The 27,816-nt window shown below is 42.6% G+C and overlaps 2 protein-coding genes across 2 annotated transcripts in view; one reads left to right on the top strand and one right to left on the bottom strand.

Annotated features, from left to right (window-relative positions):
• Positions 1-135: 135 nt before the first annotated feature.
• Positions 136-4,974, top strand: sf3b6 (splicing factor 3b, subunit 6). The gene is made up of 4 exons (XM_084954139.1): positions 136-277; positions 795-913; positions 3,665-3,803; positions 4,501-4,974. The coding sequence occupies exons 1-4, from the start codon at positions 248-250 to the stop codon at positions 4,588-4,590; spliced, it is 378 nt and encodes a 125-aa protein (XP_084810265.1). The 5' UTR covers positions 136-247; the 3' UTR covers positions 4,591-4,974.
• A 4,372-nt stretch (positions 4,975-9,346) lies between these two features.
• vsnl1a (visinin-like 1a) overlaps positions 9,347-27,816 on the bottom strand; it is a 36,931-nt gene continuing 18,461 nt past the window's right edge. The window contains exons 3-4 of the mRNA XM_084954138.1: positions 13,479-13,694; positions 9,347-11,412 (exon numbers count right to left, since the gene is read on the bottom strand). Of these exons, the coding sequence (XP_084810264.1) occupies positions 11,215-11,412; positions 13,479-13,694 (414 nt within the window). The 3' untranslated portion in view covers positions 9,347-11,214. The remainder of the gene's footprint in view (positions 11,413-13,478; positions 13,695-27,816) is intronic.

The raw sequence follows: 27,816 nt of genomic DNA, 5'->3' as shown, positions 1-27,816 counted from the left end.
GTATATAAGTCTCAAAAACCAGTAGACAGACTGGGGGAGCGTGAGAGAGAAACACCTATCCACTTTTAAAGGTTAGGAAAATGAGACAGAGTGGTTTGGTGGAAAGCTTTGTGTTTGCGTTTAATCGGAAATCGGAAGTACGTCACCAGTCAGCTTCCGTTGCCATTTTGACGAGAAGAGCCAAGCGCCTGGTGGGACTGCGTGTTTATCGTTCGTAGGTTTAATTTGAACGAAACAACCCGTCACAATGGCTATGCAAGCAGCAAAACGCGCTAATGTAAGTGTGAGAAAGTGGGACTGTGAATTTTGTGATAAATAGAGCTTCAGAAACATTAGCTCAGTTAGCTTCAAAGCTAGCCTTAGCTTGTGTTAGCGTACGGTTAGCCGCTTAGCACGTTAGCAAAATGAAAACAACAACATTGTATCGTAACATTTCTCGTTGGTGCTTTTTATGATGTCTATCTTCAGCACACAGTTAACGTCGTCTTCTGTTTGAGATGATTGATGCTGTTCGGGCTTTGGTCGTTAGTTTAAATATCTGAGTTATATACGTAAGGGCAGGAGAGGGTTGAAGGGGCTGGTGGGTAAAATAAAAGAGGAAGCCATTAAATTTGTCTGAAAATAAAACGGTTTACCACTGATTTAACTTAACTCCGGCAAAGTTTGAGTTAAATGTCTACAAGCTACGTTTCCGCGGTAGCTTTGTGTTGAATACTCTCTGAATGCTCGTCAGTAGTCGTAACCTCAACAGTGTTTATTTATCCGAACTGTTTTATTGTTTTTTTGTGCTGCAGATCCGATTACCTCCTGAGGTGAACAGAATCCTGTATGTCAGGAATCTTCCTTATAAGATCACAGCAGAGGAAATGTATGATATCTTTGGGAAATATGGACCAATACGACAAATCAGAACGTAAGTGTTTCACTGTAGATTTTCAGAAATAGCAGTTGAAGTGCATGAAGTCATATTTTGGAGTTGGACTCCACGTTTATCTGTCTTTGTCTGTCTTTGACCAATATCTTCAAATGTTTTTCAAATCTCTCAATTATTTAAAGTGGACATAAAAGCACTACATCTTTCTGCTACTTTACTATACATTAGCTAACTAGTCACAGAACTGATAACTCTGTAAAAAACAAGTACATTAAAAGCAGTCTAAGGAGGGCACTTTTCTCCATGTTAAAAAACCAAGGACATACTGTCCACCACTGTAGGACTAAGCATTGTTAGCTAGCTCCAGGGTACCTTGGGTGAGCAGACAGAAGGGCTGGCAGTGCAGATGCCCCACAGGCTGTGGCACGCACTGTTGTATGCAATAAAATAGTCTTTCTTTTCCCAAGCATTTCCAACCAGGTTACACCATGAGTTACGACATGTGTATCAGATCTGAAACATAGCTAAGTTCCTTACTGATGCATGATCAGGAATCTTAGCATTCATTGGTGTGTTCACAATGAGAATAGACAGACCAAAAACAAAAAATGGCAGCCTCAGAGGAAGAGGTGCAAACAAATTATGCTATTTTGCTAAACAAATTGTCCTTCCTCATCTAATAGTTTTGTATTATGGCACATTATTTGTTCAAAGTCTTATATCGGGCGATCGTGGCTCAAGAGTTGGGCGTTCGCCTTGTAATCGGAAGGTTGCCGGTTCGAGCCCCAGCTTGGACAGTCTCGGTCGTTGTGTCCTTGGGCAAGACACTTCACCCGTTGCCTACTGGTGGTGGTCAGAGGGCCCGGTGGCGCCAGTGTCCGGCAGCCTCGCCTCTGTCAGTGCGCCCCAGGGTGGCTGTGGCTACAATGTAGCTGCCATCACCAGTGTGTGTGAATGGGTGGATGACTGGACATGTAAAGCGCTTTGGGGTCCTTAGGGACTAGTAAAGCGCTATATAAATACAGGCCATTTACCATTTATCTAAATTTGAATTTGGTGGTAATTTTATTGAATTAGAGCACTGACTGCAAGAAACCGCAAGCTATGACCATCACGACTGAATTTCTGAAGCATTTCCTCTAAACTTTGTATTAGCCCGGAGCTTCTAGCCAAGATAATAAGACTGGATTCAGAGATAAACAGTACAAAGTGGGGTAGATGGTACATAAAAATCAATCTTCTAGCAAATGACATAATGACATTATGTGGGGGACTGCTATGAGAATGGATCCCCGATGTCCTTTGATGACCTGAGGAAGAAGAATCTGTCCTGAAGAAACTTTGTTTTATATCTCCAGTTAAGATCTTTTCTTAAAGCCACTTGGTTAAAAACTGCTCCATGAAGGAAACTCGCCTGGTCTTATTTCAAAAGTGTATTCTGTCTTAATGTGTGCTGCTCCAGAACCGGGGTCACAGGTCAAGGGAGATGTGGGGCTGTGATTTGCATGTAACAAGTGATGCAGAACGAGGGTCGCAATTATGTCAGAAATGTTTAAGTGCAACCATTAATTGCAGCTACAGACAGAAAATCTTGCAAAAAAGACAAAGAAATACTTCTTTCACATTATCTCATTGAGTGCATCACTTCAAAGTTGAAGTGAGAAAAAGCAAAGCCAAAATGTAATGGATGGAGATTTTTTTTCCCCCTCACTGTGGACAGTATCCGGATGGATAACTAGCTGAAAACTAATGCTTTAAATGGTAAATGGCCTGTATTTGTAGAGCGCTTACTTAGTCCCTATGAACCCCAAAGCGATTTACACATTCAGTCATCCACCCATTCACACACTGGTGATGGCAGCTACATTGTAGCCACAGCTGTCCTGGGGTGCACTGACAGAGGCTTTAAACACCTATTTGATAGTTGACATGACAGTTTTTTAAAAGTAGGGCTCCATGTTTTAAATTAGTCTTAATAAATGTAGTTTTAGGTGTTTGTACTGGGTGAAGATCGCTCGAGGTTTGAATTTGATCCACAGATGTCGGTAACAAAGCCACTATCCCCAATCAGGGGATAAACAGGTGAGATATTTAGCAAATGTAGCACGCTTTCTTAAAGTTGTGTTTTCAGCATGCAGGCAGTGGGCCAATTTAAGCGAATGTTCCTGGATCTGATGACAGTTCGTTCCAGTAAAATCTCCACAAAAAGTCACAAACAGTGTAAATCCAAAGATAGCCTGACCATAACCTCAAACAAGTAAATAATGGCTAAAATCACAGTGTTTTTAAATTCACTCAGCCTAAGGTTAGTGACGATGAGGTTGCTAAAAGTTCCACTGCTGATGAGAAGAAAGATGGTCCTGACCAGAGCTCTGACTCTGCCAGCGTTCTTCAAGAACATAAAATCCAACAGACCTGTGTGGACTCTTTATTTGCCTTTATGCAGACTAGTCCATGTGATTGTTCAGTGCAATGACACCAGCTGCACATGCACGGTCCCAGAACTATAAGGTTACTATACTGGCATGTCCCAAAGGTCGTGTAATCCCTGCATTGCAGCGAGAGAGCTCCTGGATGTCCTGGCCAGTAAAGTAATAATTTTTTAAAAAGTCCACTTTATTCAGCTCAGAGGAGGTCTAACATTTAATTTAAAAAAACACCCCGTTGTCATGTGTATACAATAATAACACAGGAAATAAGAGAGGGCTAAGAAAACAGGAAAATGCCCCACTGTCACCCACCATCAGGTGTAGGTCTGGTAATGATTTCCTGTGTCTGTGTTTTTCGTAGAGGGAACACGCCTGAAACAAGAGGAACCGCTTATGTCGTATATGAAGACATCTTTGATGCCAAGAACGCCTGTGACCACCTGTCGGGCTTCAATGTCTGTAATCGTTACCTCGTGGTCCTCTACTACAATGCAAACAGAGTACGTATGAGCATTACATCACTGCAGGCACAAAGGTCTTTTGGACCAGATGGTTCTTGGAGGTCCCTGAAAGTAACTCTGTTCCTCCAAGCTACATAGATAGCTTCAAGGCTTCTCAATGTTTGCGTTTGAGCTGATAGTATAACTGCTAACATGACCTAACAGCCAGCTGGTGAATGACACAGCAAAGCATCCAATATGATGGTGATGAGAGCTGTGTCATTGCTTTCCTGATGATAGCAGAGCTCGAGTCTTTGGCCAGCACGAGAGGAACAGGGTAGCTGTAGCACCACCCCCCTCCGTCACTTAAATGCTTTTATGCTACATTGAGAAGAAACAGACGTGTTGTTGAGGCTGTAAATACAGCCGGTATGGCTTTTTTTTAAAACTTTGTTGTAATCCTTTGTTTTCAGTCTTCACTTTTTCAGTGTTTAGATGCCAAAGGCAGAAAATCAAGTGTAATTGTGCTTTAATGAATCAGCATTTTGTTGTATTTCCTCAGTTACTTCTAAACATGTATAAAGACTTAAAGTTCCCCAAACTATCCCTGCAGTGCAGACACACAAATGAGGACAAAGTGCTCTCACAGAACAGGGCTTAGTCTGTATTTTAATATTAAATAATATCTAGTTTTACGTTTCTATGAAATATGAACAGAATATTCATGTTCTTTTTTTTTAATCAACTCTTTTCGCAGGCTTTCCAGAAAATGGACACAAAAAAGAAAGAAGAACAGCTGAAGTTGCTAAAAGAGAAATACGGCATCAACACAGACCCTCCAAAGTAGTCTTCATAAAGCATTTCTTTTCAGTTCTAGATGTGACATGTTGCTCTGTTTGGACTGGTTTGTTCTAGTACAGTTGTTGATTATACATCCTTATTTTGGTTTTCTGATTTTCATGATCAAATCTGTATGAACCTGGTTACACCGTCAGTATTTGAGTCCAGACCAGGGCAAAATCTGCTTGTCAGTTTAACTTTAAATTTTTGTTGTGTTCCTGTCAAAGTGATTGACAAGCGAGAAAACCTCTTTAGCAGGAGACACGTCCTAGTTTTCACCCAGGGCAACATGTTAAAGTCTGCTAGAGCACATTGCTTTTCTCTCCATACTTTTAATTTAAAGCTGACCATGGGATTTTCATTTCTATAAAATAAATCTTTTTTTCTAAAAGCTGCCATCTCCTTGTGTTTTTAACATACTGTAGATGTAATTTAGTGGAAATGCTGTCCTCTGCGTGAACCCATTTAGATCAATAGACTGCATTTTCCACATTTGCACAAGGGTTAGGGGGTCGGCCGATTCTTCGTTTGCCTCAGGTTTTAAATGGCTTGTGATGCAGTCCCTGGGGTTTCAGTGGGATGAGTGTGGAGATGAGAGCCGCATGGTGACCTCTGTGCAGTCAGTGGTGTGCAGAGTCATGGGTAAACACCACAGGCTTTCTCAGTCACTTCCTCTGAACAGTGTTTGCATTCCAAAGTATTACCAGGAAAACGCAGGATTTCCAGAGGAAGAAAAGACGATCACAATTTTAATATTAACATTAAATCATTCCTTAATAGTGACACCTAGTGGTTGTACAAGGACATTTCAGATGATTTTATTAGCTGCGTCATTACAAGGTTTTCTATGGCTCTTTTAGTAAATTAGGGCATTATTTTTATGTATACCAGTAAATCTGAAATAAGGACCCACATTTGAATTTTACATCAAGTAGCTGTTAGAGCTGACAGTAGATGTGTGGCTGAAGATCACAGCAAGGAGTGCAAATCCAAAACAATTCCAACAGTACTTGTTGTTTTTTATTGATTGACAGTAGGACGTACTGTAATTATCTAATAATAACTACCAGCTCAACACTTACAGGAACAGGATTAATCGCTTTTCCTTAATTATGCTTAACTGGACTGTTAAGTACAGTTAACAAGACTAAACACATCACTTCTGACATTCAGTGGATTGATAACATCTTGTTTTATTGCCGTGGTTCTTTAGAAGCGAACGATCCCAGTCTCGGAGGACTCACAGATGTAAAGTGGAATCTTTAATCCAGGTTTTGTACACTTTATATCTTTCCTTTGTAAAAGCGTGGACGGCAGGGACGTGTCCCCACCAATATCCAGCGATTATTGAATTGTCCCCACCAATAATTTGATCTCTTCGAGTAAAGAAAATCAAACCCGATAGAAAGAAAAAACCCGATCTGTCAGCGTCTGATTCACCCAGCGGAGCAGAAAGAGTTAAATTACGTCCTCTACTGGAGTCCTACATCATGTGACAAATATGACCAATGTGATTGGCTGAGCCTTTCAGGGAGCTCTGTTTAGTTTTAGCAGCGGCAAGCCTGGGCTGCGAGGAGAGGAGGACGGCAGCAAAGAGGAAGAACCTGGATATAAGAAAGTGTTTTTCAAAGAAACCTGTCAGTCACTTAAACTCAAGTTCACTCATAAAATGTGTCCGTCACAGTAACGTTACAGGCTGTGCTAGGCTTTGGCCCACATCAGTCTAAAACTGTATGTAACCATGAATAACGTGTTTTGGAAACTAACTGCACAGCAGGCAGCACTATTAGTTCTCTCAGTCTCAGAGCAGCATTTCTCATTTTGATTGAAGCTGTCAGAGAAAACAGCAGCCTCGAGGAGCCAGGATATTAGTTTACAGAGGCTGTTAGAATTATATGTCTAACGTTAAATGTTGGTGACACAATAATTTCATCCTAATGGCACTGATATATTCATAGGGTTCATTTTTGAGACAAAATATCATGAGGTAGTCATGATTTTGCAAATATCCACCTTGTAGTGCAGTTTGCACAAATTGTTTTAAAAATGCACTCAGCCTACAAACATTACTGATGAGTCAAGATCTGCACAAAGTGACAGAAACACTGAAGCAGCTGCACATTTTATTCTTATTGTCATGTATGTCCTGTTTGTCAGGTGACAGAAGAACCAACACAAAGCTCAGAGAGTAATGGTGACACAAGCTCACAGGTGGAATTGGATGATGACCTGGTGGTTTGTGACTGTATTCATGTTTAGAATAAAAGATCCCAGCTCACTGACTTGATCGGGGCAATAGTGCCTAAAATGTTGCATAATGTTGCTGAGAGATCTTTTACTTTGTGGTCATCTTAGATGAGTAGGTTTATGGACAAAACCCACCAGGTCATTCAGTTTTCCCTTAGTGCTAATGTATCAGAGATGTTGGTGTGTTATAACTGAAGTAATGTTGTTAAGTCCTTAAGTCATATTCTTTTATTGTCATGACTGCATTTGAAGCTATTTTATGTTTGTGTGACACCTGATTTATATGGAATATGGCTGAAGTAAACTAAAGTCTAAAATACTTAGTCAGTCATTTGTTTAATAGTAATTTAACATTATATAATTCACATATAAAACTATGAATTGTAATTTTAAATGGTTTAAAACAGAAACAGAAACTTTGATTATTGCACCTGATCACATGCTCTCAGAAATTAGGCAACATATCAGTTTTTTAGACCCTTCATTTCAGTCAAAATTTTAGTTGTAACTTTTAGAGCTCTGCACGGTGAAGCTCCCCAGTATATCTCTGACCTGTTGAAACCTCATGCTTCATCCTGAGCACTTAGGTCGTCAGGTCAGAGGCTACTGGTGGTCCCACGTACCAGGTTTAAAACACGTGGGGATCGAGCTTTTCAGGCACCGAGGCTGTGGGACTCTCTGCCGTCTTCTTTACGCTGTCTAGACTCTACTGACTCCTTTAAAAAGCAGCTGAAGACATTTTTATACAAACAGGCTTTTAATTCATTTTAACTTGTATGTCTGATCTTATTGTAAAGCACTTTGTGATTTTTATCTGCTATATAAATATGCTATATAAATACATTTTACTTACTTACTTACTTACTTACTTAAAAGCATGCAGAATAGCATACGTAGGCAAGTATATTTCTCCCTTTTTATCAAGAAGCAAAGACAAAAAGGACAAAAAAAGAAACAGGGCAGGTTCAGTGGTTGGATCATCCGTCCCCACCAATGCCAAAACCAAATCTACGCCCTTGTGTAAAAGTATAGAATGGAAGTTGAAATGTAGTGAAACTTGAAATAATTGGGATTGAATTGGAAATAATTAATGTCGGCTAAAACCTACCAACCTACCTTGAGTGTAGCTGTGAGTAAATGTACTTGATTTTACACATTTGTGTTCAATGGAACGTTTTCACAAGACTCTTTATTTTTGTGTAGTTTACTTTGGGTAATTCTGTCACCATTTGTGTAAGTGAATACGCTCACACAAAGACGTTTGACGTGTTTTATTATTTGTTCGTAGGGTTTTTTTCTTGTTGACGACCTTCCAGCTGTTACTGCTGAACATCTGCCTACGAACAGAAAACTTGATCAATGTGGCCAGTTTGGTTAAGCCAACAGATGTGTATCCCAGTGTGTAGGAGAACCCACACATACACTGTGATAAATGAACATTTTGAGTACACGGTCGTGTTTCTTGGGCCAAGAGTCCTGAGTGCTGTTTAAAACTCTCAGTTTGCACCAAGTGACTGCAGAGACTGAATAACCACATCAGTGTTCTTTTTAAATTATTGGTTGTATGAAAAGTGCTGAAATATCTTATTTATTAGTTGTTATTTCTACAGTATTGATTTCGTATCAATAAAGATTTAATCAGATAAGATGTGTGTTTAGTTTGGCTTAATATGTAAACCCTTAATGATGGTGTGACTTGAGGGATCGAATAGCAGCACGATATAAAGGCTGCCTACTAACGACATTGTTTTGTTGTTTTGTTTTGTCAGTGTCGGTGCTCCTTACTGTCTTCCTTCCCATAGAAACAGTAAGAAAGTATGATATGTTTTATAGGACTGTGAAAATGTTCTCTGTCATCACGGCTGCACGACGTGTAATTCATCTGAAATAAGTAGAATAATGGAAAAAGAACAAGTAACCAAAGAGGAGATAGTAGAAGTATTAGTTAAACTATTAAAAGTGATGAAAATAAAGCTTAGACAGGTGAAAACTAAAAAGTTTAATAACAATCACTGAGAAAAGCTTTAAGAGAAACATTAGCTCATTTTGAATTTGAATGTTTTTTGCAGATGAACCTCTGCCGACACTTCAGAGAAGCGCTGCCTGCGTCAGTCATGTGACTAAGTTCACCACATTATTTGCAAAATGTTATATTTTTCAGTTCCACTTAAAGAGCTAATATTTTGAATGAAATAGTAAAATGTCTCAGTTTAAACCTTTGGTATGTTTTCTATGTTCCACTGAGAATAAAAAATCAGCATTGTGTTTTTGAAATTGGGTTTGTAATAATTATTACTTTAAGGTAATAGAGAAATAAATGTATTAGCCAGAAGAACAGCTAATGCTAATATGTGTCCAATCGTATCAGTGACACCTTTTTGTCTCGCTAGCTCTAAGCTTAAACAACGACATCAGCAACTCCTACCTCGGTAACTATGAGGGGCCACATGAGACCGAAGGTTGGGGACCACGAGTGTGCCTCCATGATTGACCTTTAAGTAACAGAGCAGACAACAGCCCATTGAACTCCTTTTATTAGATTAAACCACAACACAGGGAGTAGTGCAGCCATGTCGTCAGGGACACAATACATGCTACAAAAGAATCCTCGTACACGGTTGCCATTGCTTACATTTGGTATCTTGATAGCAGTAAGAATAATAACAGAGTTGTAATTAGAAACATTATCTGGCCAAAGATGTTCATGTAAAGAAGTTCAGATTAGAAACTCGACAGGGGGACAAGTCACACTGCTGTAAGATGACGATGGACTGCTATGATATATCTTTATTGCAGTACTGTGTATATTATGACACGTCACGTCTCCTTTATCCTCCGCTAGCTCGTAAAATAGTTTTACGCAGGCTGGAAAATGGGCAAACAGGTGATTTCCAAAGCATTCTTGGGCGGGGCACTGCGCTTCACTGAACTTCTCTACACTTGGTATGCATCAGTACGTGTACAATTTGTGAGAGAAAAGGAGTAAAAAAGTACAAAAAGTCTGACTGACTGGTTAGAGAGAAAGACTTTGAGGGGTTGAGGAGGGGGGCAAAAATCGTCCGATCTACTAAACACACGGCTTTACGGAAAGGGCCGTCCACTGGTAGTAATGAAACGTCATTCACTGCTCCTTTTGCTGCTTTAGCACTCATTTACTTCCACTGAAAAAGACAAACAAGACACTCCAACAGCCTAAGAAACAAACAACAAAAAAACCTCCTCTGAATCCATCGTGATGATATGCAACCCGTGGGCGAACGAAGTGGACGCGATGGTAACATAGAACAATCTAACTCCTGCTGAAGTCTTTTAGCTCCAGTGCTTCCACTTCATTTCAAAAATCCTCCATGTTCAACATCTGTTAATTCGTATGACCGGATTGTTGTGTTTCAGTGCGCGTGGAGCAGGGGTTTAGTTCTTAGCAACATATACCACACCTAATCTACAAGGAAACATGCTCCCACACTTAAAGCAGTCAAAAGAAAACGTCTCGACAAATCACAAAAAACCTACATCCCATTCGACGGACTGACTGCGGTCAACTTTTTCCTTCCTAGTCAGTAAAAATTATCTCTCCCAGTTCTCCCACCACCAAAGTGTCATTGCGCTGCTCCGATAAGGCTTCCTGTCATCGATCATAGGATGCAAAATGAGGAGCTTTTTTTTAAGGCAGAACCTAAAGGCATGCAAATTAACTACATTTACAGTATTTACCGACAGCACGAGCATGTTTTCGGAAGGAAAAGTTGGACAAAATCCATCTCTTTTAGAGCTATTGGTACTTGAGACGATGGATAGAGTGTCTTATTGGAGGCAGATACATTATCATAGGAATTTGGTTCGGTTGACGTTACTCGGTATAATGAAACACACACAGCTAGCGCCAGTAAACTCGGAACAATAAATAGAGTAGCGGCAAATTCAACGTAGCACATCACTGATGCGCAAGCTCCAGTAGAATGAACCTGTATGGAAAATACTTTGCACACTTCACATTTTGGCAGTTGATCTTTAAATAATTTAAATATATATTCATATTTATTTATATATATATATATATATATATATATATATATATATATATTAATTGTGCGAGGTGTTTATATGTAGTGAGAGTTGTGTGTGTGTGTGTTTGTACTGCGAGTGCGCACCTGTACCGTTGGCACCTGCACACTAGTTGTATGTTGTGTGTAGATCTTTTATAGCAAATAACATTCTCATGCACACGAGTGTTTCAAACACAAGAAGCAGATCCATTGAAAGGTAGTCCAAGCATATATAGAGATTTTTTTTTTCAGTGGAAATAGCTGCAAACTGAATGGAACATGAAATTCTTTCTGTGCAGTCCGTGGCGGCTGGTGGAGCGCTCCGCTCGCCCTCCGGCCTATTTCTGGAGGTCACACTGCAGCAGTAATACGATGGACGGGTCGCTCTTGGCCGCCTCTTTGAACTCCTCCAGCGAGATCTGATCGTCGTTGTTCTTATCCATCTTGGAGAAGATCTTGTCCACCCTCTGCTCGGGCGTCAGGCCGTCCTCGTTCATCTTCATCATGATCACCGTGCCCACCATCTTGTAGATGGCCTGCAGGGGGAGGAAGAGGGCAGAAGACTTTTAGAGCACGCTGCAAAGTTTCCTTCAGCTACCAGTCTCTAAATCTGTACTCTAAATATATGTTCCTGTCTATTTACTCCTGTGGAGGCTGTAAAACGTTGTGAAACTAGCACGATACAAGTCGATAAGTCGATGACAGCAATACTGAGGTTGTGTTAGCTGTTAGCTGCTGTTAGCTGCTGTTAGCTACTATTAGATACTGTTAGCTGCTGTTAGATACTATTAGATACTGTTAGCTGCTGTTAGATACTATTAGATACTGTTAGCTGCTGTTAGCTGCTGTTAGATACTATTAGATACTGTTAGCTGCTGTTAGCTGCTGTTAGATACTATTAGATACTGTTAGCTGCTGTTAGCAGACGCTAACACACGTTAAAGATGCTTTACATTGTTGAGCTCAGACACTTACATAATCATTCTCACACAATATGAAAGTGAGATTTTTGGGATAGTTGAGCCTGGTACTGGCTGGCATAATATTAGCTCATATTAGCTGGCTTGTTGTCAGCTGTCTGGAGATGTGAGGGCTGCAAGTCTGAACTGCTGACAATAAGTAATTGCGACAATATTGGGAATAAATTAACAGTTTTGTGTTTTAGAGGCGAGGCTTGAGGTGAGGAGGAAGAGGATGACGTGGAAATGAGGAAGGAGGGAGACTGTGAAAGATGTACATGTTCAACTGTTGCACATTTATAGTTTGAAAGAGCTATTTGTGATCTTAAAATTTAAAGCAACTTCTATCATAAGTGTACCACACATGTGGCGGCTCTCTAGCCACAGTCCAACACCTCTATTTAAGATGGTGGGACAACAAGGCAAGTTCCACAAACTGTGTCTGCTCCTACGTATTGTCTGTGGATTAATTATGAGTTTATGAAAATACAGAATTAATCACTAATCGATGTATATTTACAATATTCTTATTTTTCTATAAATACCCTCAATAAATTACTTACTGTACCTTTACGTGGAATTTAAGCTTCTGAGTTCAATCTACGTGATAAAAATACTGTAATCACAAACTCTACACAGTAACTTATTGTGTAGTCTGACAACAACAACTATGACAAACATGCTCTTTACTGTTGTTTCCTACTAAGCATTTCCAGTAACTTCTTCAAAGAGAGAAACTCCACTGCAGTTATAGCCAGTCGGCTGCAGAGCTTTCACGTGTGCTTTAGCTAAACCTATCAAGGATGCTGAAGTATGAAGCTGCTTAAAAGTGGTGACTTTGATAGTCAAGTTTGCTGTAATGTCTATTAGGAGGTTCTATTTGTCGGTATAATTGGATATGCTGATCAAATAAAACAAGGACAACACAATATCTGCAACCTGCGCCGACTACAGATGTTGTTAGTGTTGTTCACCCGCACGACCGACAGGGTGAAATACAAATCTGTGCAAGTTTCCTCTGAAAAAGCATGAACACCGTCTCTCTTCTATTGCTGCTGACACAAAGCTTTTTAATTATATGTCTTTTGTAGTCAGAGAGACATTAAATTCTATATGTTTCAGATCGCCTGCAGGGGGAGAACGAACACTGCATATTTTCCTTCAGCTGTCACATTCTAATGTTTTCGGGTGTCTTCGGATGTGACGTTACCGTTCAGAACAACTTCACTGTGGATTTTGTTACTAATGTTTGCCTGCATGAAACAGTGGGAAATGCCTTTGGGAAGCATGAAAATGAACTGAATGCTGAATATGAAGAGGCATCAATTCCATGTTTCTCCAAATGGCATATTATTGATCCTTACACAAGGATCACGAAAGAATGATAAAATAATGGATGCCTCAATGCAAACAGGTCGAGGGGCAGGAGTGGCCTGAATTACAGATGAGGACGTTTGTCTTTAGCTGCAAATTGTTTGAATAACCTGTCTCAGACTCGACAGCCTCAGCTCAGCGCTCAGTAACCACAGTACAAAAATAGTTGTCCTGGTGACTCAGCAAGTTACAAAGCTAGTATAAGGCTGTCCAAGTAAAAATAATCAAACCCCTTAAACCGCTTCAGAAAGTTTCTAACCACATTATACCTCGATGATCTCCAGCATCTCCACCCGTGTGATTTTGCCGTCTCCATCCAGGTCGTACATGTTGAAAGCCCAGTTAAGCTTCTGCTCGAAACTGCCCCGTGATGTGATGGACAGTGCACAGATGAACTCTCTGAAGTCGATTGTGCCATCGCCGTTCTTGTCGAAGGTCCTGAAGGCGTGCTGGGCAAACTTGGACGCATCGCCATAAGGGAAGAACTACAAAGAAAGAGCAAAGGGTGGGTATGTACTCGGGTATGTTTCTATGACTCAGTCATTTGAAGTCATTGGGCACAAGAGCCTTTAGATAATGTTTCAGAAATACAACCTCTAGTGTTCTTCACATGAGCGGCCAAATAATGTACAAACATGACGTCTCCTGAGAAAGCAAAGCATTTACAATCAGTAAACACTGATTATCTTGGGTGGCTAAATGAACTTCGATTTCCTATTGCAACTCAGTGTTTTGTAGGCTGTACCTTTGTTCTCATTAGATTCACCAATGACAGTAATTGTTCCAGGTTGTCTGTTTGGCAGTAGTATTACTCAAAGTTGTGGACAAATGTGCACAAAGATTTAGCAGAAGTGTTGGCTGAACGTCTGAAGCTAATCTGAGATGGATGAACTGAACTAACAAAAGACTCGATATCCTTGTGGATCCAGCCTTGGTCGAGGTTTTCAGTCTCACGTGGCTGTTGCTGTGTATTCATGTGCAGGTTTATGCAACCATCCATACTGTAAAGATGTCCTGGATAGCTGTCGCTTCCAAACGCCCAGAGCCTGCAGTCTTTTCTTAAATTCTAGTTCCAAAACAGGCAACTCCGGTTTACCGTGTTCACGAGTCCCTGAAGGTGACCCCAGGCTTTCCCATGAGCAATGAACGTCAGGATCTCTGACACAAGTCGCAGCTAGGACTACTGTACACTTTAGCTCCAAGAGATATTCACACGGCTGTTTTATCCTGACACGTGTGACTTTAATGCGGTTCCAAGTTACATGACCTTTTCCCTCACAGCTTTGTTTCGCCGGACTTTCCTGCTGATGCTGATCTGATGTCTGATACATGTGCATCTGTTGGCTATGCGGCTGCTAACGTGAGGGTGATGATATTCACCTGCAAGCGCGGTAGAGCCCATACTTTTGTCATTTCATCAAACCTAATTAAATCAATGTTTTGTAATTACTTTAGTGATTAACTTACTTTAATTTAGCACTTTAGCCCGATTGCTAGTGAAAAATGCTGATAATTATCATCATCAGCCTTCTCAGCAGGACCACATTAGCATTCTGATTACCTGAAGGTGTATTTGTAGCATAGATGCTACCTTTAAGGCAGTTCTGTAGATAATACCTGAATTATGTAACTAAAAACAAACCAGTTGAAGGTGTAACTATGTGCAACATCATTTCATTTGTTGAATGTTGCAGATGTTTTTATTTCACTCAGCTTTTCTCTGTTTTTGTCCACTGATGCCTAATTGCACAGCCCATCTCTGCTCTCTACAGTTCAGTAAAGGCACAGGATCCACTGGGTTTTACCCCCAGTAAAGTACTTGAAGCACAAAAAGTGTGTTGACAGTCGAAGCAATCCATATCATTACTGCACGCCAGCAGCATATGAACACAAGGGCAGAGATTAATGCTGTAACTGCGTGGAAGGCCACCAAGCCCCCGCTCAGCTCTTCGTCATCTACCGTACAGCACGAACCCTGTGGGCGGCTGTGAGAAGCTGAGCCATTCATTAGACATAACCTTCCGTTTGACCTCCCTGGTAAAAAGTCTGGGTCGATGGTTAATCTTAGCTTGAGCGAGGCTGCTCCCTGAGGACTTGGGCGGGCTGCTTCAATCTTCATTGAGCAAATGGAACAAAAAAAAAAGAGAAAGATATTCCATGTTGTTTTATTACTTTTGCACCTGATTTCACCATGACTCATTCAAGGTCAGGCGCCGCCATGCCACAGAGTGAACGTGTAAAATATGAGCAAAGGAATCTGTGCAAAAGAAGAACGTCAGGCCCTCTTAAACTTTGTGTAATCTCTGCGTGTTCACAGGCTCACATTCAGGAACCACAGCAGGCATGCGGGTACCTTCCCCATTTAATATATCTGGAAATGTCAAGACATCCTGCTTGTACTGACATTTGCAGAACTACACAATGAGCAGCTGAGTTGAAACACAATTTTTTCTTTTTTTTTTTTCAGTGAACGTCACATTTCCACTATCAGATTTCACTCAGAAAGAAACGCTGTCGTCAAAAGAAGACTGATATTTCCTTGTGCAGTAATCTTTGACAGCATGGATTTGTTCTTGGACCTTACCAGCCTTGCACACATAAAGAGCACAAGCAAGACCCCGGCACAGCACAGAGCGGGAATCAATGACAAAGATATGGCATCGATTAAGCCGTGAAAAGCATTAAACGCGTGAAAAGTTGAAGCTGTAACTTCAAAGTGTTGAAAAAAGCCTGCAGATGGGTAACTGGCAGCAGTTAAATCTGGCTGGTTTTCACAACCAGTGGAGTTAAAGCAACATTAGCATTTATTTGAATTGCTAAAGTCACCCAGCTCCGTTCTGGCCAACATCAGTGTTAGACTCGGGTTTGTGTAGAAGCCTCATGCTCCCCCATGTTCACCAGCAGGTTTGCTGTTCAGTGTTGGACACGTAGTTTACAGCCGAGCCTTCATTTAGATGAAAAATGTATCTGGTCAGAAGTGTGGGGTCACACCACCTGTTCTGTGAATTCCTGTGTTTCCACAGGTCGATAAAATCAAACACCCAGACATACTTTGAGACTCTCTGCTGACTGAGTAACTACAGAGTTATTCAGCTGTTATTCCTCCGGCGCTAACATCAGCACAAAAACTGTACGCCTCAAGCTTCATAGCATGGATTTCCAAGGCTGAGCAGATCCTGTAGCTGTTGTGTGCAGGTAGCCCAGTACTCGTGTCCATACAGTGCACCTGAAGCGAAAGAGTGAAATTGTGTCCCAGACAAGGTAACAATGAACTTAGTCACACAACAGAGCTCTGCAAAGCTGACTGTAACTCCAGAGTCAGAGGATAACTCTCTACAAGCTGACCACAACAATCTTCACACCTTTGGTTTAAACGGTGATATTTTAAAAATGATAGCAGCATCCGATGACAGCTTCGTGACCGAACCCATCAGTTTCAAAGCCTGCAGCCAGAGGAGAGCACCCGTCAATCATTATTCGTTACTAGCACATGCACACAGGGGCATTTAAGGACGCTTCCCAGCACTGGACTCTTGAGGGGCAACCACAGGTTCTGTCCCTCTCTGACATCCTGTTACGTCAGACACCAGCAGCACATGTTTTGATGGAAACCTGACATAGCCTCTCTACTTAAACCAAACCCTGCATGACAAATTTTCTGTTTTATTCCCAAATGAAGTGCAGTCAAAGGTGTTTTTCAGTGTTCGCACCGTTGTTGAATCTGTTTTCAGCTAGTTTCCAGAGCCGTTGGCTGTCCCTTGGTTGTATAACTTCGGGCCAATGAGGACTGAGAAATGTAATGTTCTGTTGTTTAAACGCCAATGTAACGATACTGGAATACACAGAAGATGAACTGGAAGTGTAATGACTCTCATTGACTCTCACATGCTAAAGTGATATGACTTATGCAGCATATAGTTGCTTGTTTACACATCCAGAAACATTCGTTAGGTGTTTGTGTAGGTTACAGGACAGCACAGAAGCTGTGATCACAGCAGCACAAGAGCATCCTCTAAGCACCACATCCACAGAGGCAGGAGTCCACTGACTGTATCACCCATGCAGACTGTCCAAAAGTGCCCCAGAGACTCAGCACAGAGCAGCAAGATGTTAGAAGCAAGCTGGGATGGTGTACAGTGGGAGGCACAACCAAGTGGCTGTGCTAGCGTACAGGAACATCTGTGCCACGTATGAAGTCCCCAAGCTCCCATAGGAGCTTCCAGTGTTCCAGACAGACAAGCAGCTGCTGGCCGACCAACCACACACAGTGGTGACTGACAACGATAGATGAGAGAATCCCAGCAGACGAACAACAAAATAAAGACATACTCGGTGCCATTAGGAGCATTAGGCCCTGTAACCCCGAACCTGGAACAGTGACTCCAGCAGATTCCAGGCACAACATCAGAAGTCTGAGGAACAGCTAAGATGCACAGAAACCTCAAACTAAGCCTCTGCTACAGGACCTATACATGCATGTATACATGTATCTGTATACTGATCAACTACAGCAAGCCAGAGCCCATGTGTGCAGCAGACAGTCTCGTCACACTCAGAAACAAGGATGCTGCCCCATCCTGCACTAAGACGAACAACCCAGCACAAACTGTCTGGAATCAAGACTGGGGGAGGAGACAAGGCCATGAATCCTAATGTGAAAATGGATTGCAGTGACTTGGAGATGAGGGATGAAACCATAGAGAGTAAGGGTTAGACCGTGTTAGCTCAGGTTATAAAATTGCCCAGCCACAATGAGGTCCCACCCATGTAAATTCTGCTGCAGTGCGAGCCGATCAGACTGCAGTGGGAAGTTTAGAGAAGTTCAGAAGAGAAAAGATATGCGGGGGAGGAGGGTGTCAGCGGGCACAGAGATGAGAAGAGACAGAAGAATTTCAAAAGAACGAAAGGAAAAAAGGAGCAAGGCAGACAAAGTGTGAGAGGGAGAACGACAGCGCTTACACCCATGATCCAGGTCCTTATCTGCCCTTTCAGAGAAGCCACACTAATGCGAGGATGGAAGTCCCTTTAGGGCAGGGACAGCCAGCGCGAGCCAGCTTGCATGCACGGGACGCTGTGTGCATAAATGCAAAGTGGCTTCCTCCCCACAAGCGCTGCCTCCTTCCCCCGTACGGTTCTGCCTCAGATCATCCCCCAACCCCGGAGGAACGGGAGGAGGCACGTGGACCTACGGGACGACGTGGGAAGAGTTGAGGAGAGGGAGGAGGAGGCTAAGTGAGAGGGGAGAGGAAAGGTGCCAAGGAAGGGATGCGGGAAGGATGGTTAAGGGGTGGGAGGGGAGCGAGAGAGAACGCCACTGCAGTTCCCCAACAATCTGCTAAGTTATGAAACAGTTACGTAAAAATGAAGAAAGAGCAAAGCGCACAGGCAACAACGTTCACTAGATGGCACGCAATTACAGTTTAACAACCAAAAATGACCCCGTCACCACTTGAAGGGACCGTGTCCTCGACTTTACACTTACAGATATTAGGCTGTTAACGTCTCCATTAAGTCGTACTCTCCTGCTGATCTGGCAGCCGTTTGCTGCTATGGCTGTTTGAAGTCGGCCATCAAAGGATGGGCTCAGTGCCAGACCGCTCAGCCAAGGGCCAGGCGCACAGGCGCAGCTGCTCTAATAAAGGCTAATGTCGCAAGGTTTGCATGCGTGTGTGTGTGTGTGTCAAGGCTGATTCTGTCAACAAGCACACACCACCTGAAACATGCTGCTGGTAAATGGAACATTAAAGCCTTTATAATCAGCCTGCAAGCTGGTACTTGTGCTGATCCAAACGCTGGGAGGCAGGGAGACTGGGCGAGAGAGGACAGGAAACGCGTGTGGGAGAGAAAGACACTCAATCGTCACACTTAACTGAAGGCCATTTCACACTGACAGAACAGCGAACGACTGCAGGATCATGGAGCAGATGAATATTGCAGCTCCGAAGTGCCGTGAAACTGCAAGTGACTCAACCCTCAAACGAGCTCATCAGTAACAACCAGCACAATGACTTTGATTCCAAAATAACTTCCAGGAAGTGTTTGATCTGCATTTCTCTTTAGCTGAACTCGGTGCGCTGCCGGCTCTTCAGATAAGCGTTCGGCTGGACGGAGAAACTGCAGCTTTGAGTGATGACATCACAAGGGTCAGCATTTAAATGAGCTGAAGATATTATATTTACTATGCACAGTTTCTGATACAGTTTGGAAGCTGCTAATACTAAAACTGCTGCACTGTAATCTGTGTGTGTGAGACTGATGAGAAGCAGCAGATAAGGACGAACTGTTTGGCATTTCTCTGCAGTTTGAGCTAAACTCGCCACCCGCGACGAACTCTGCAGTCAATCCAAAACCCTGGACCTTTAACCAGGAAGTATTTTCATTTTGACCAGCGCTGTCAAGTTTCTGTTACCTCTCGCTGAGCTTTCGAGCTCATCTTGCTAATGAAAGTGGGCAGCACTGCCAGATATGAGTGAAAGCTGTGGAACACGAGGGAAAGATCACGTCAGGTTAAAGTTTTATCCACTCAAATGTCCACAGTGTAGGTGAGACAAAAGATATCGTACAGTTTCTGAAGGCGATACGACGCCAAATGCAAATTAAAAATATTTTTTTAATTTGCGACTCTCCTGTACAGTGAGGTAATCTGAAGTGTAAATACATTCGATGGCTTTTCCTGGAAGCAAATTATAAGAATCCATCAGTAAATTTAGTGCTGATGGATTACTGAATGTATTTTGTTTTTAAATGCAAGTATCACTGCTTTGCTTTAACCTCCTAGGACCTGGCGTCCACATATGTGGACATCACATTTTGGGTTATTTAGACAAAAATAGTCAATTTTGCTCAACAAGGGCCTGATATCCACTTACGAGGACATTATGCTGCTACTGTTCTATCAAAATTTTCAATGAATATCCTCATATGTGGCTCTTATTTTTCTTAGAAACAAAAATAAGGTAAAAAAAAAATCTGGTAATTCTTTGTTTTTACATTCATCGGGCCCCAATATGTCCAAATATCAAAGAGAAATGAAAAATGCTGCTGTGGAAGAGTTCGGGTCTTAGGAGGTTAAAAATAATAACAGATGCAAACCAGCCTTATCATGCATTTTGCTTATAATCTTACCAAACAAAGCCAGTAGATGAGCTGCTTTACATGCTGCAGACCTCTGCAAATGTCAAACCACATGACCTACGCCCGCTCCGAACCGCTGCCCTGTCGATGCCGTGCTCCGTCACTGTAACTGTTTTTCATGGATTGGGAATCATTTCAAATATATCCCTTTCCAAATGATTCTACTTGCTGCTTCGATAGAGCTGCACACGGTGAACATACTCGACACTCAGTTTGCTGGTCATCGCTTCCCTTAATATGGACGGTTCAATATTCTTTTGTCAGGGAATTAAACCCAACAGGGAGACAATAACAATAAATCAGACTGATAAATATAGTAATAATTTATGATCTCTTGGTGATGCATCCACACAGCCCCCCCGAGGTCAAGGTCTCCTTGCATAAGAGCCCTGCAGGACACTCTGTTCTGCCTCTCTGTTGTTATCAAAGGCACATTTGCTATTGGCTGTGCATCTCTCCAGTACACGAGCACAGGGTGCAGAGGTCAGTCTGAGCCTGTGATCCGCCCTTCAAAGCGCTCGAGGTCTGTAACAACAAGGCTTTAGCTTTGACGTGTTTCATACGGTTTCCATCACTCTGCTGTGGCACCGGGGGGGGTAAATAAAGCCTCACCTTTCATGCATTCCTTCGCCAACAGCGTGAGATGTAAGAAAAGATACCCTAGCCTCGCTTTGCTCTACGGCTGTTTACATCACCACACCACCAGAGGTCCTGCTTCATCGAGCTCGAGAGCAGGAGAGGAGAATACATGCATAATCAATCGGGGGGATGGGGAGGTTGCAGTGTGTCTGCTTGTGTGTGCGTGCGCTCTTACATAAAACGCTCAGTGACATGCCAGGAAGATACAGACACTGAGCCGCCGCAAATCTGTGGCTGCTCCTGCGTCCAAGGCCCCGGGCTTCAAACAGACAACACAAACACACACTTTGCTCTGGAAAATGCATTTTTAGTCATCCGCTCAGGTGAGTGCCTGCTGCGATATTAGCTTTGTAGCAAGGGAGCAGTGTGTGAAGAACAGTGAACAAGAAGAGCACACCTAAGACGCGAGTGTCGTTTTCATAGTAAGTAGAATTATTTTTGTGAAATCAAAGCTGCTTTTCATTTTGTTGATTGATTAAACTTCCATCCTCACACAGTCAAACATCTGTTTCTTTCTTCTACACTAGCATCTTAGGGAGCGCAGGTAAATGGAAAGATTTAAAAAACAAATTTCTGAGGTCAAAGTCACTTATTTATTACAAGAATAAGAACACAATCCGATTTTCTCTGGTATTATAACGTCTTATGAAACAAACTGGAAAATGTTCTGAAAAAACTTGAGAGATGTTTCAAACTTTTGGGAATAATAACCTGAGCTTAGGTTGGACTTTAACATCAAACATACAAAATCTTCTCAAGAGTCTTGCAAATGTATCTCAGAGAACATCCATATTTTTTCTTTTCTCATAAATGTAAATTTACGACTGTAATCTTAGATAGTGCAGATGTTCTTCTTTTTGTCCTGTATTCCAGTTTATACAGCACCAAATCACAGCCACGGTCTCCTGAGGGCACTTTATCCTGGAAGCTCTTGGCGACAGTGGGAAGGAAAAACTACCACAGCCTTCAGACATTACTAGATTTTTCTCTACGGTACCATCAGGGAGAAATGTACCAAAGCTGACTGAAAACACGTCAGCGCTCTGCTCTGCGCCCACCTGCTGTCACTTTATGCTGACCTGTACAACAACACGTGTCTCTCTGCAAACCAGCTGCTTTTTGACTAAATGCCCCACAAAGCCACTGAACTGGGGTTTGCTGTAGTCTTAAACCACGTGCTGTTACCATAGTAGCCAGGAGTGCAGTTTTTTTAAGATTACGATTTTAAGTAAACAAGTTTGCTTTGATTAGAGGGGGAGGATTTTAAAATAAGGACTAAATATTGGGCCTTGAGCAAGAGAAGCCACTTCACAGAGCCATAAACCAGTCCCACCAGTGTCTGTTACGACACCACATACAAACGATATGAAAGCCTGCTTTGAGAAGAGGCGAGATGTCCCACTGCAGTCCAGAAATCGCCCTGAAAAGCCCGTTCCTGGGCTGCTTGTGCTTTGAGAGGAATTTGGCACTAACCTGTCTCCAACCCTGGTTATCAGTGGTTACAAAACACCCATCTGGCAGCAGTAACTCTGCATTAGGAGCATAAATGACAGCACAACAGCAGATGGCACTGTTGAGGTGTGGAAGCATATTTAATGCCCGAGGGAGCGAGTGAGGAGAACAGCTACTGGTAGCGAGGAAAGAATGAATAAACGCATCATGTTGCTTCCATAGCAAAATTCCTAAACAATAATCCAGATTAAAACTCTTCATTCTGATATATAAATGTCAGATATACATATATGTGTGTGTATTAGTCGGTCTTATCCACCATTATTCCTCCTTGTCTCTCATCAGACACAGAAAAGCTAGTAAGGGGTGCAGGAGTGAGTCACTGCCAGCTTTGGCAGGTGGACCTGAGGGCTACCCTCTGCTCCGTGTGACGTAGTTCAAAGCGAAGCAGAACAACAGGGGAGAAATAAAAGGACGACTGTTTTATCTATGCCAGTGGTGAGTCTAAAATGGTCTTTTAAGAGCTTGGCAGATAAATCCACAGCAGCTTGTGCTTTTTTGAAGGCGTCTTTTAAACAAAAGCTCACGATCGAGCTTCTCCTGCTTAGCCGGGGCCAGGAGAAGAAAGGAGGCGAGGGAAGAAAGAGATGTAGCGGTTTGAGAGGCAGGGAGGGGGAGAGGCAGGGAGGGGGACAGGCAGGGAGGGGGAGAGGCAAGGCAATTTTATTTGTGTAGCACACTTTCAGCACAAGGTGCTTTACATGATTAAAATAAAACACAAAACATAAAACATTATAAAAGTAAAATACAAGAAAACATTTACAATAAAACAATAATCAAGACAATAATTTATATGAAAAATTAAAACCAACAGGTAGAGAGCCATAATAGGATCAGTTACTCATAAGCAAGTCTAAATAAGTAAGTTTTAATTTTAGACTTAAAAGAGTTCAGTGTCTCTGCAGCTTTGCAGTCTCCTGATAGTGCGTTCCAGATGTGAGGAGCATAGAAACTAAAAGCTGCTTCTCCAGGTTTAGTTCTGGTTCTGGGGACGGTCAGTAAACGAGAGCTGGAGGACCTGACTGATCTGGATGGTTTGTACCACGATAGCAGATCCCTAATGTACTCTGGTGCTAACCCATTCAAGGATTTATAAACTAATAAAAGCACTTTAAAGTCTATTCTGTGAGCTACAGGGAGCCAGTGTAATGACTTTAGAACTGGAGTAATGTGCTCTATTTTCTTGGTTCTAGTGAGAACACGAGCAGCAGCGTTCTGGATCAGCTGCAGTTGTCTGATTGATTTTTTGGGTAAACCTGTGAAGATACTGTTACAGTAATCAAGGAGATAAATGCATGGATGAGTTTTTCTAGGTCTCCTTGTGCCATCAGTCCTTTAATCCTACAAATGTTCCTCAGGTGATAGAAGGCTGACTTTGTTATAACTTTTATGTGGCCCTGGAGGTTCAGGTCTGAGTCCATTATTACACCTACATTTCTGGCCTGGTCGGTAGTTTCTAGTTGGACCAGTTTGAGCTGATTACTGATATTTAATCAATCTTTTTTGGGTCCAAAGAGAAGTACTTCAGTTTTGTTATTGTTCAGTTGAAGGAAATTATGAGACATCCAGTTATTAATTTGGATAGGTTCAACATCACCTGGTGACATTGAGATATAAAGTTGAGTATCGTCTGCATAATTGTGGTAGTTAATATTCTTGGTGGTTATAATCTGGCTTAACGGGAGCATGTAAATGCTAAATAAGAGGGGCCCTAGGATGGAGCCCTGGGGGACCCCGCATGTGATTTCTATATGTATATTCTATACATAGAAGTTCCTGTTCTTAAGGTAGGACTTGAGGCGATGAGGAAATACCACACAACGGGAAAAACCCCAACAACACAACAACACACAACCCCCTCTGAGTTCTCTCTGGATGTCTGCAGCACGCTTCATTACTTGCATTGTGCTTCCATTTTACATGACTCATCAAACATCCTTGGCTTCTTCCTCCTCGAGCATGAATTCATTATTCATGACTGCTCAGTCATGTCTGCACACATGGAAAAGCCCGGTCCTGACTCTGCACGTTCACGGCTCTGTCGCCTCTGCTGCCACGGTGTTATTTCCATCTGACTTAGAGGGTGCTAACACACCCACACGATGTCTTAATGGCTTCTATCATCTCCCCTGTATGAGCCTATTTATAAAAGTCAGGGATGTAATTTTGACGTGTGCTCGTTCTCACCCTGAGGTGCATGCCAACGTACAGCTAGCTGCACTCTGGAGGCTACAGACACGTCTGTAACCTACTTTAGGAGCACCTGCCTTAAACGCAGTGAAGTGCTGCCAGCTGACTGCTCTAATTGTAAGTAATCAGCAGTGCTCTGATTTGATGTGTTGCGTGCTGTGGTGTCGCAATTACATGAACAGCAGCAACCTTCTCCTCTCTCGATCCACTTCTCACAGGTACGGGCGTCCTGCCTGCTCTCTGAGTTTGCTCGGAGGGTAACTAGTCTGTCCGGCATAAGCCTCCCTCTGTTTCTCTTAGGCATGTAGACATGATTGAAATGACCTGCTGACGTTACAACCGAGCGTCAGAATACAGAAGAAATGTGATTTCAGTGACTTTGAATGTGACATGGTTGTTGGTGCAGTGAATGTTTCAGAAACACAACTAAGTACAGAGACCAGCCTAACAAAGACAACATGTCCAGCAAAAATGCCTTGTTGATGTCAGTGGTCAGAGGGAAACAGGCAACAGTAACTCAAACCGAGGTATGAAGAAGAGCATCTCTGATTGCACAACATGTCAAACCTTATAAATGGTCCGCGCCGCGGCCCCTCTGACCACCACCAGTAGGCAACGGGTGAAGTGTCTCGCCCAGGGACACAACGACCGAGACTGTCCGAGCCGGGGCTCGAACCGGCAACCTTCCGATTACAAGGCGACCTCCCAACTCTTGAGCCACGATCGCCCCTTATACTTCTAACAAACTGACTCTTTGTTGTATTGCTTGGTATTTTTCACTTGCTGTGGATGTAAACATTACAACAGTACGATTGCAGGTCAGTAACAATCTCACGGCCCTCGTAAGAAACCACAGGTCTAAAATCCCAGAGCATGACAACTTCCCACCTCTCGTGACTCAACTTTGGGAGTCATGGAAGAGCGGCGAGGCGTCCTCCGTGATGCATCACACCATCCTCGTGGTGAGTATTGAGATGGAGGTACAAGGTAGCACCTTTGCAAACATCTCTTGCCGATAGGCCAGAATTTTAACAACGTGAAGCCGTTTCATGGGTCCATCCCGCCTTGTATTAATGGTGCAGGCTGCTGCAGGTAGCGTAACGGTGTTGAGCTATTTTCCTTGCACACTTTGGGCCCACAGTACCAACTGAGGATCATTTCAACACCACAGCCTACCTGAGTATTGCTGCTGTTCGTGTTCATCCCTTTACGACCGCAGCGTATCCATCTTCCGATGGCTGCTTCCAGGAGATGGCGCATCATGTCACTTTCTTGAACATGACGCTGTGCTTCACTGTAGTTCGTTCAAATGGCCTCCACAGTCACCAGATCTCAATCCAGCAGAGCATCGTTGTTGGATGTGATGGAGCAGAAGATTTGCATCACGTGCAGTCAAAGGAGCTTGCAAAGAAAAGCGTCTGGACTTCTTTAAGTTTACTTGAAGACGTTTCACCTCTCATCCGAGAAGCTTCTTCAGTTCTAAGGTCAAATGGTGGAGAGTCCCAGATATAAACCTAGTGGGAGTATCCCCCCACAGAGGGACAAAAGGACCCCCTGATGATCTTCTAATCGCCTGAGCCAAGGTGTGAAACTGGGTGTGGGTCCCAATCAGCCAGAGTTTCGGGTGTGTTCATTGTGAAACCTGGCCCCACCTTATCATGCGAATTCCTGAGGTCAGATGGCCCAGGATGTGAGTGGGCGTTAAGGCGTCTGGGAAGGGATCTCAAAACTGGATTATAGATGGCAGAGAGTTGGTGTCGTAAACCCCCGCCTCTGTTCAAAGATGGTCGCTCACAGTGGACATAGATGGCTTCTTTCACTCCTCTTTCAAACCATCTGTCCTCTCTGTCCACGTGCACCAAACAAATCTGCAGCAACAGTGTGATCCTGTCATTTCAATATGGACCAAGATCTCGAAGGAATGTTTCCAGCACCTTGTTAAATCTGTGCCATATAAAATGAAGACAAACGGGCTTCCAACCTGGTACCAGCCAAGTGCATCTAATGAAGAGCCCATGAGTGCATGTGTGCAGTTCTGATATTTCAAAAGCGTACGGACATCACACGCGCTCCACTAGAGTAGCTTTGCATGACAATGGTTCAAATGAATCCTTATTCACCTTACACTGTGGAGCAGGTGCATGCCTGAGAGGGATATCTGCTCTACCTGACATCATACGTGACATAACTTGTTTGGCTCATAGGCGTACTTACATCGACCTCAGTATCTGACACGTTGATCAGTTTGCGTAGCTACCATCGGAACAGTACAGAGAATCTGGAAAATCTTTATAATTCTACAGTTGTATTCATGTTTTATATGTGTGTCTGCTGATTATTATCATCGTCATTATAAAGTCTTACTTCACACGGCTCAGGGACATAAATATCTAAACTTTCTCCAATTCTTCAGACTAAAAGAGAAGCTAACACACTTACTGATGCATAGTGGACACATGTAGGCTACGCTATATGTCACGTTCTATGTAAGTACTGAGACGTAGGCTTTATGGGTGCTTACACGTGATGTTCTGCAGCACTTATCACTGCAGTCACAGCAGTTTGAATCGGTCCAGATTTGCCTCCATAATTAAATGCTTTTGGAAAAACAAACTTCATTCTGAGAATCTGTTGGTTTTATTATCTGACACGGCATACCCACGGGGAAGGAAATTCAGATGCTGCTGATTAAGAGACCCTCACTGCATAACCACAAATTTACTAATGTGTTTATCTTACTGCTCAAATCATATAGATGCAATTATGGCACAAACTGCAGCATGACGAGCTGTTGTGTGGTTGGGATCATTTTGTGACAGAACAAAGGTCTCATCGCTGTAATGGCTTCACTTTTGTAACGGTCTGACGATAGTTTCTCTCTAGTCTTGCAGTCATGACAAGTAAACCAGGCTGGACAGCTGGGTCAGCGAGGACAGATAAAAAGATGGCAGTGAGTAAAATCTGAAACAGTGGACTCGAACAGCAGGTTCTACAGCACCACAGTGAGTGTAGGATTTGTGTTTGACGGGGGGGTTGTGTTTGTGAGGGGGTCATCAGGATAAACCTGGATTTCACTGAACTGTGAATCAAGTCCAAGCATAGAGGTAGACGTGAGTGTAATAGATCCTCTCT

This window comes from Perissodus microlepis, chromosome 15 (assembly GCF_051167445.1).
Source record: "Perissodus microlepis isolate ML-2025 ecotype Zambia chromosome 15, ASM5116744v1, whole genome shotgun sequence".
Lineage (NCBI taxonomy): Eukaryota > Metazoa > Chordata > Actinopteri > Cichliformes > Cichlidae > Perissodus > Perissodus microlepis.
Note: the sequence above shows the minus strand (reverse complement) of the source record. Positions and strands in the feature narration are given on the sequence as shown.

Bases quoted from the DNA above. Each gene is read 5' to 3' on its own strand.
- sf3b6 (XM_084954139.1), top strand. From the start codon at position 248: ATGGCTATGCAAGCAGCAAAACGCGCTAAT. The intron at 278-794 runs GTAAGTGTGAGA...TTTGTGCTGCAG, and splicing joins AAGCAGCAAAACGCGCTAAT to ATCCGATTACCTCCTGAGGT. The intron at 914-3,664 runs GTAAGTGTTTCA...TGTTTTTCGTAG, and splicing joins CCAATACGACAAATCAGAAC to AGGGAACACGCCTGAAACAA.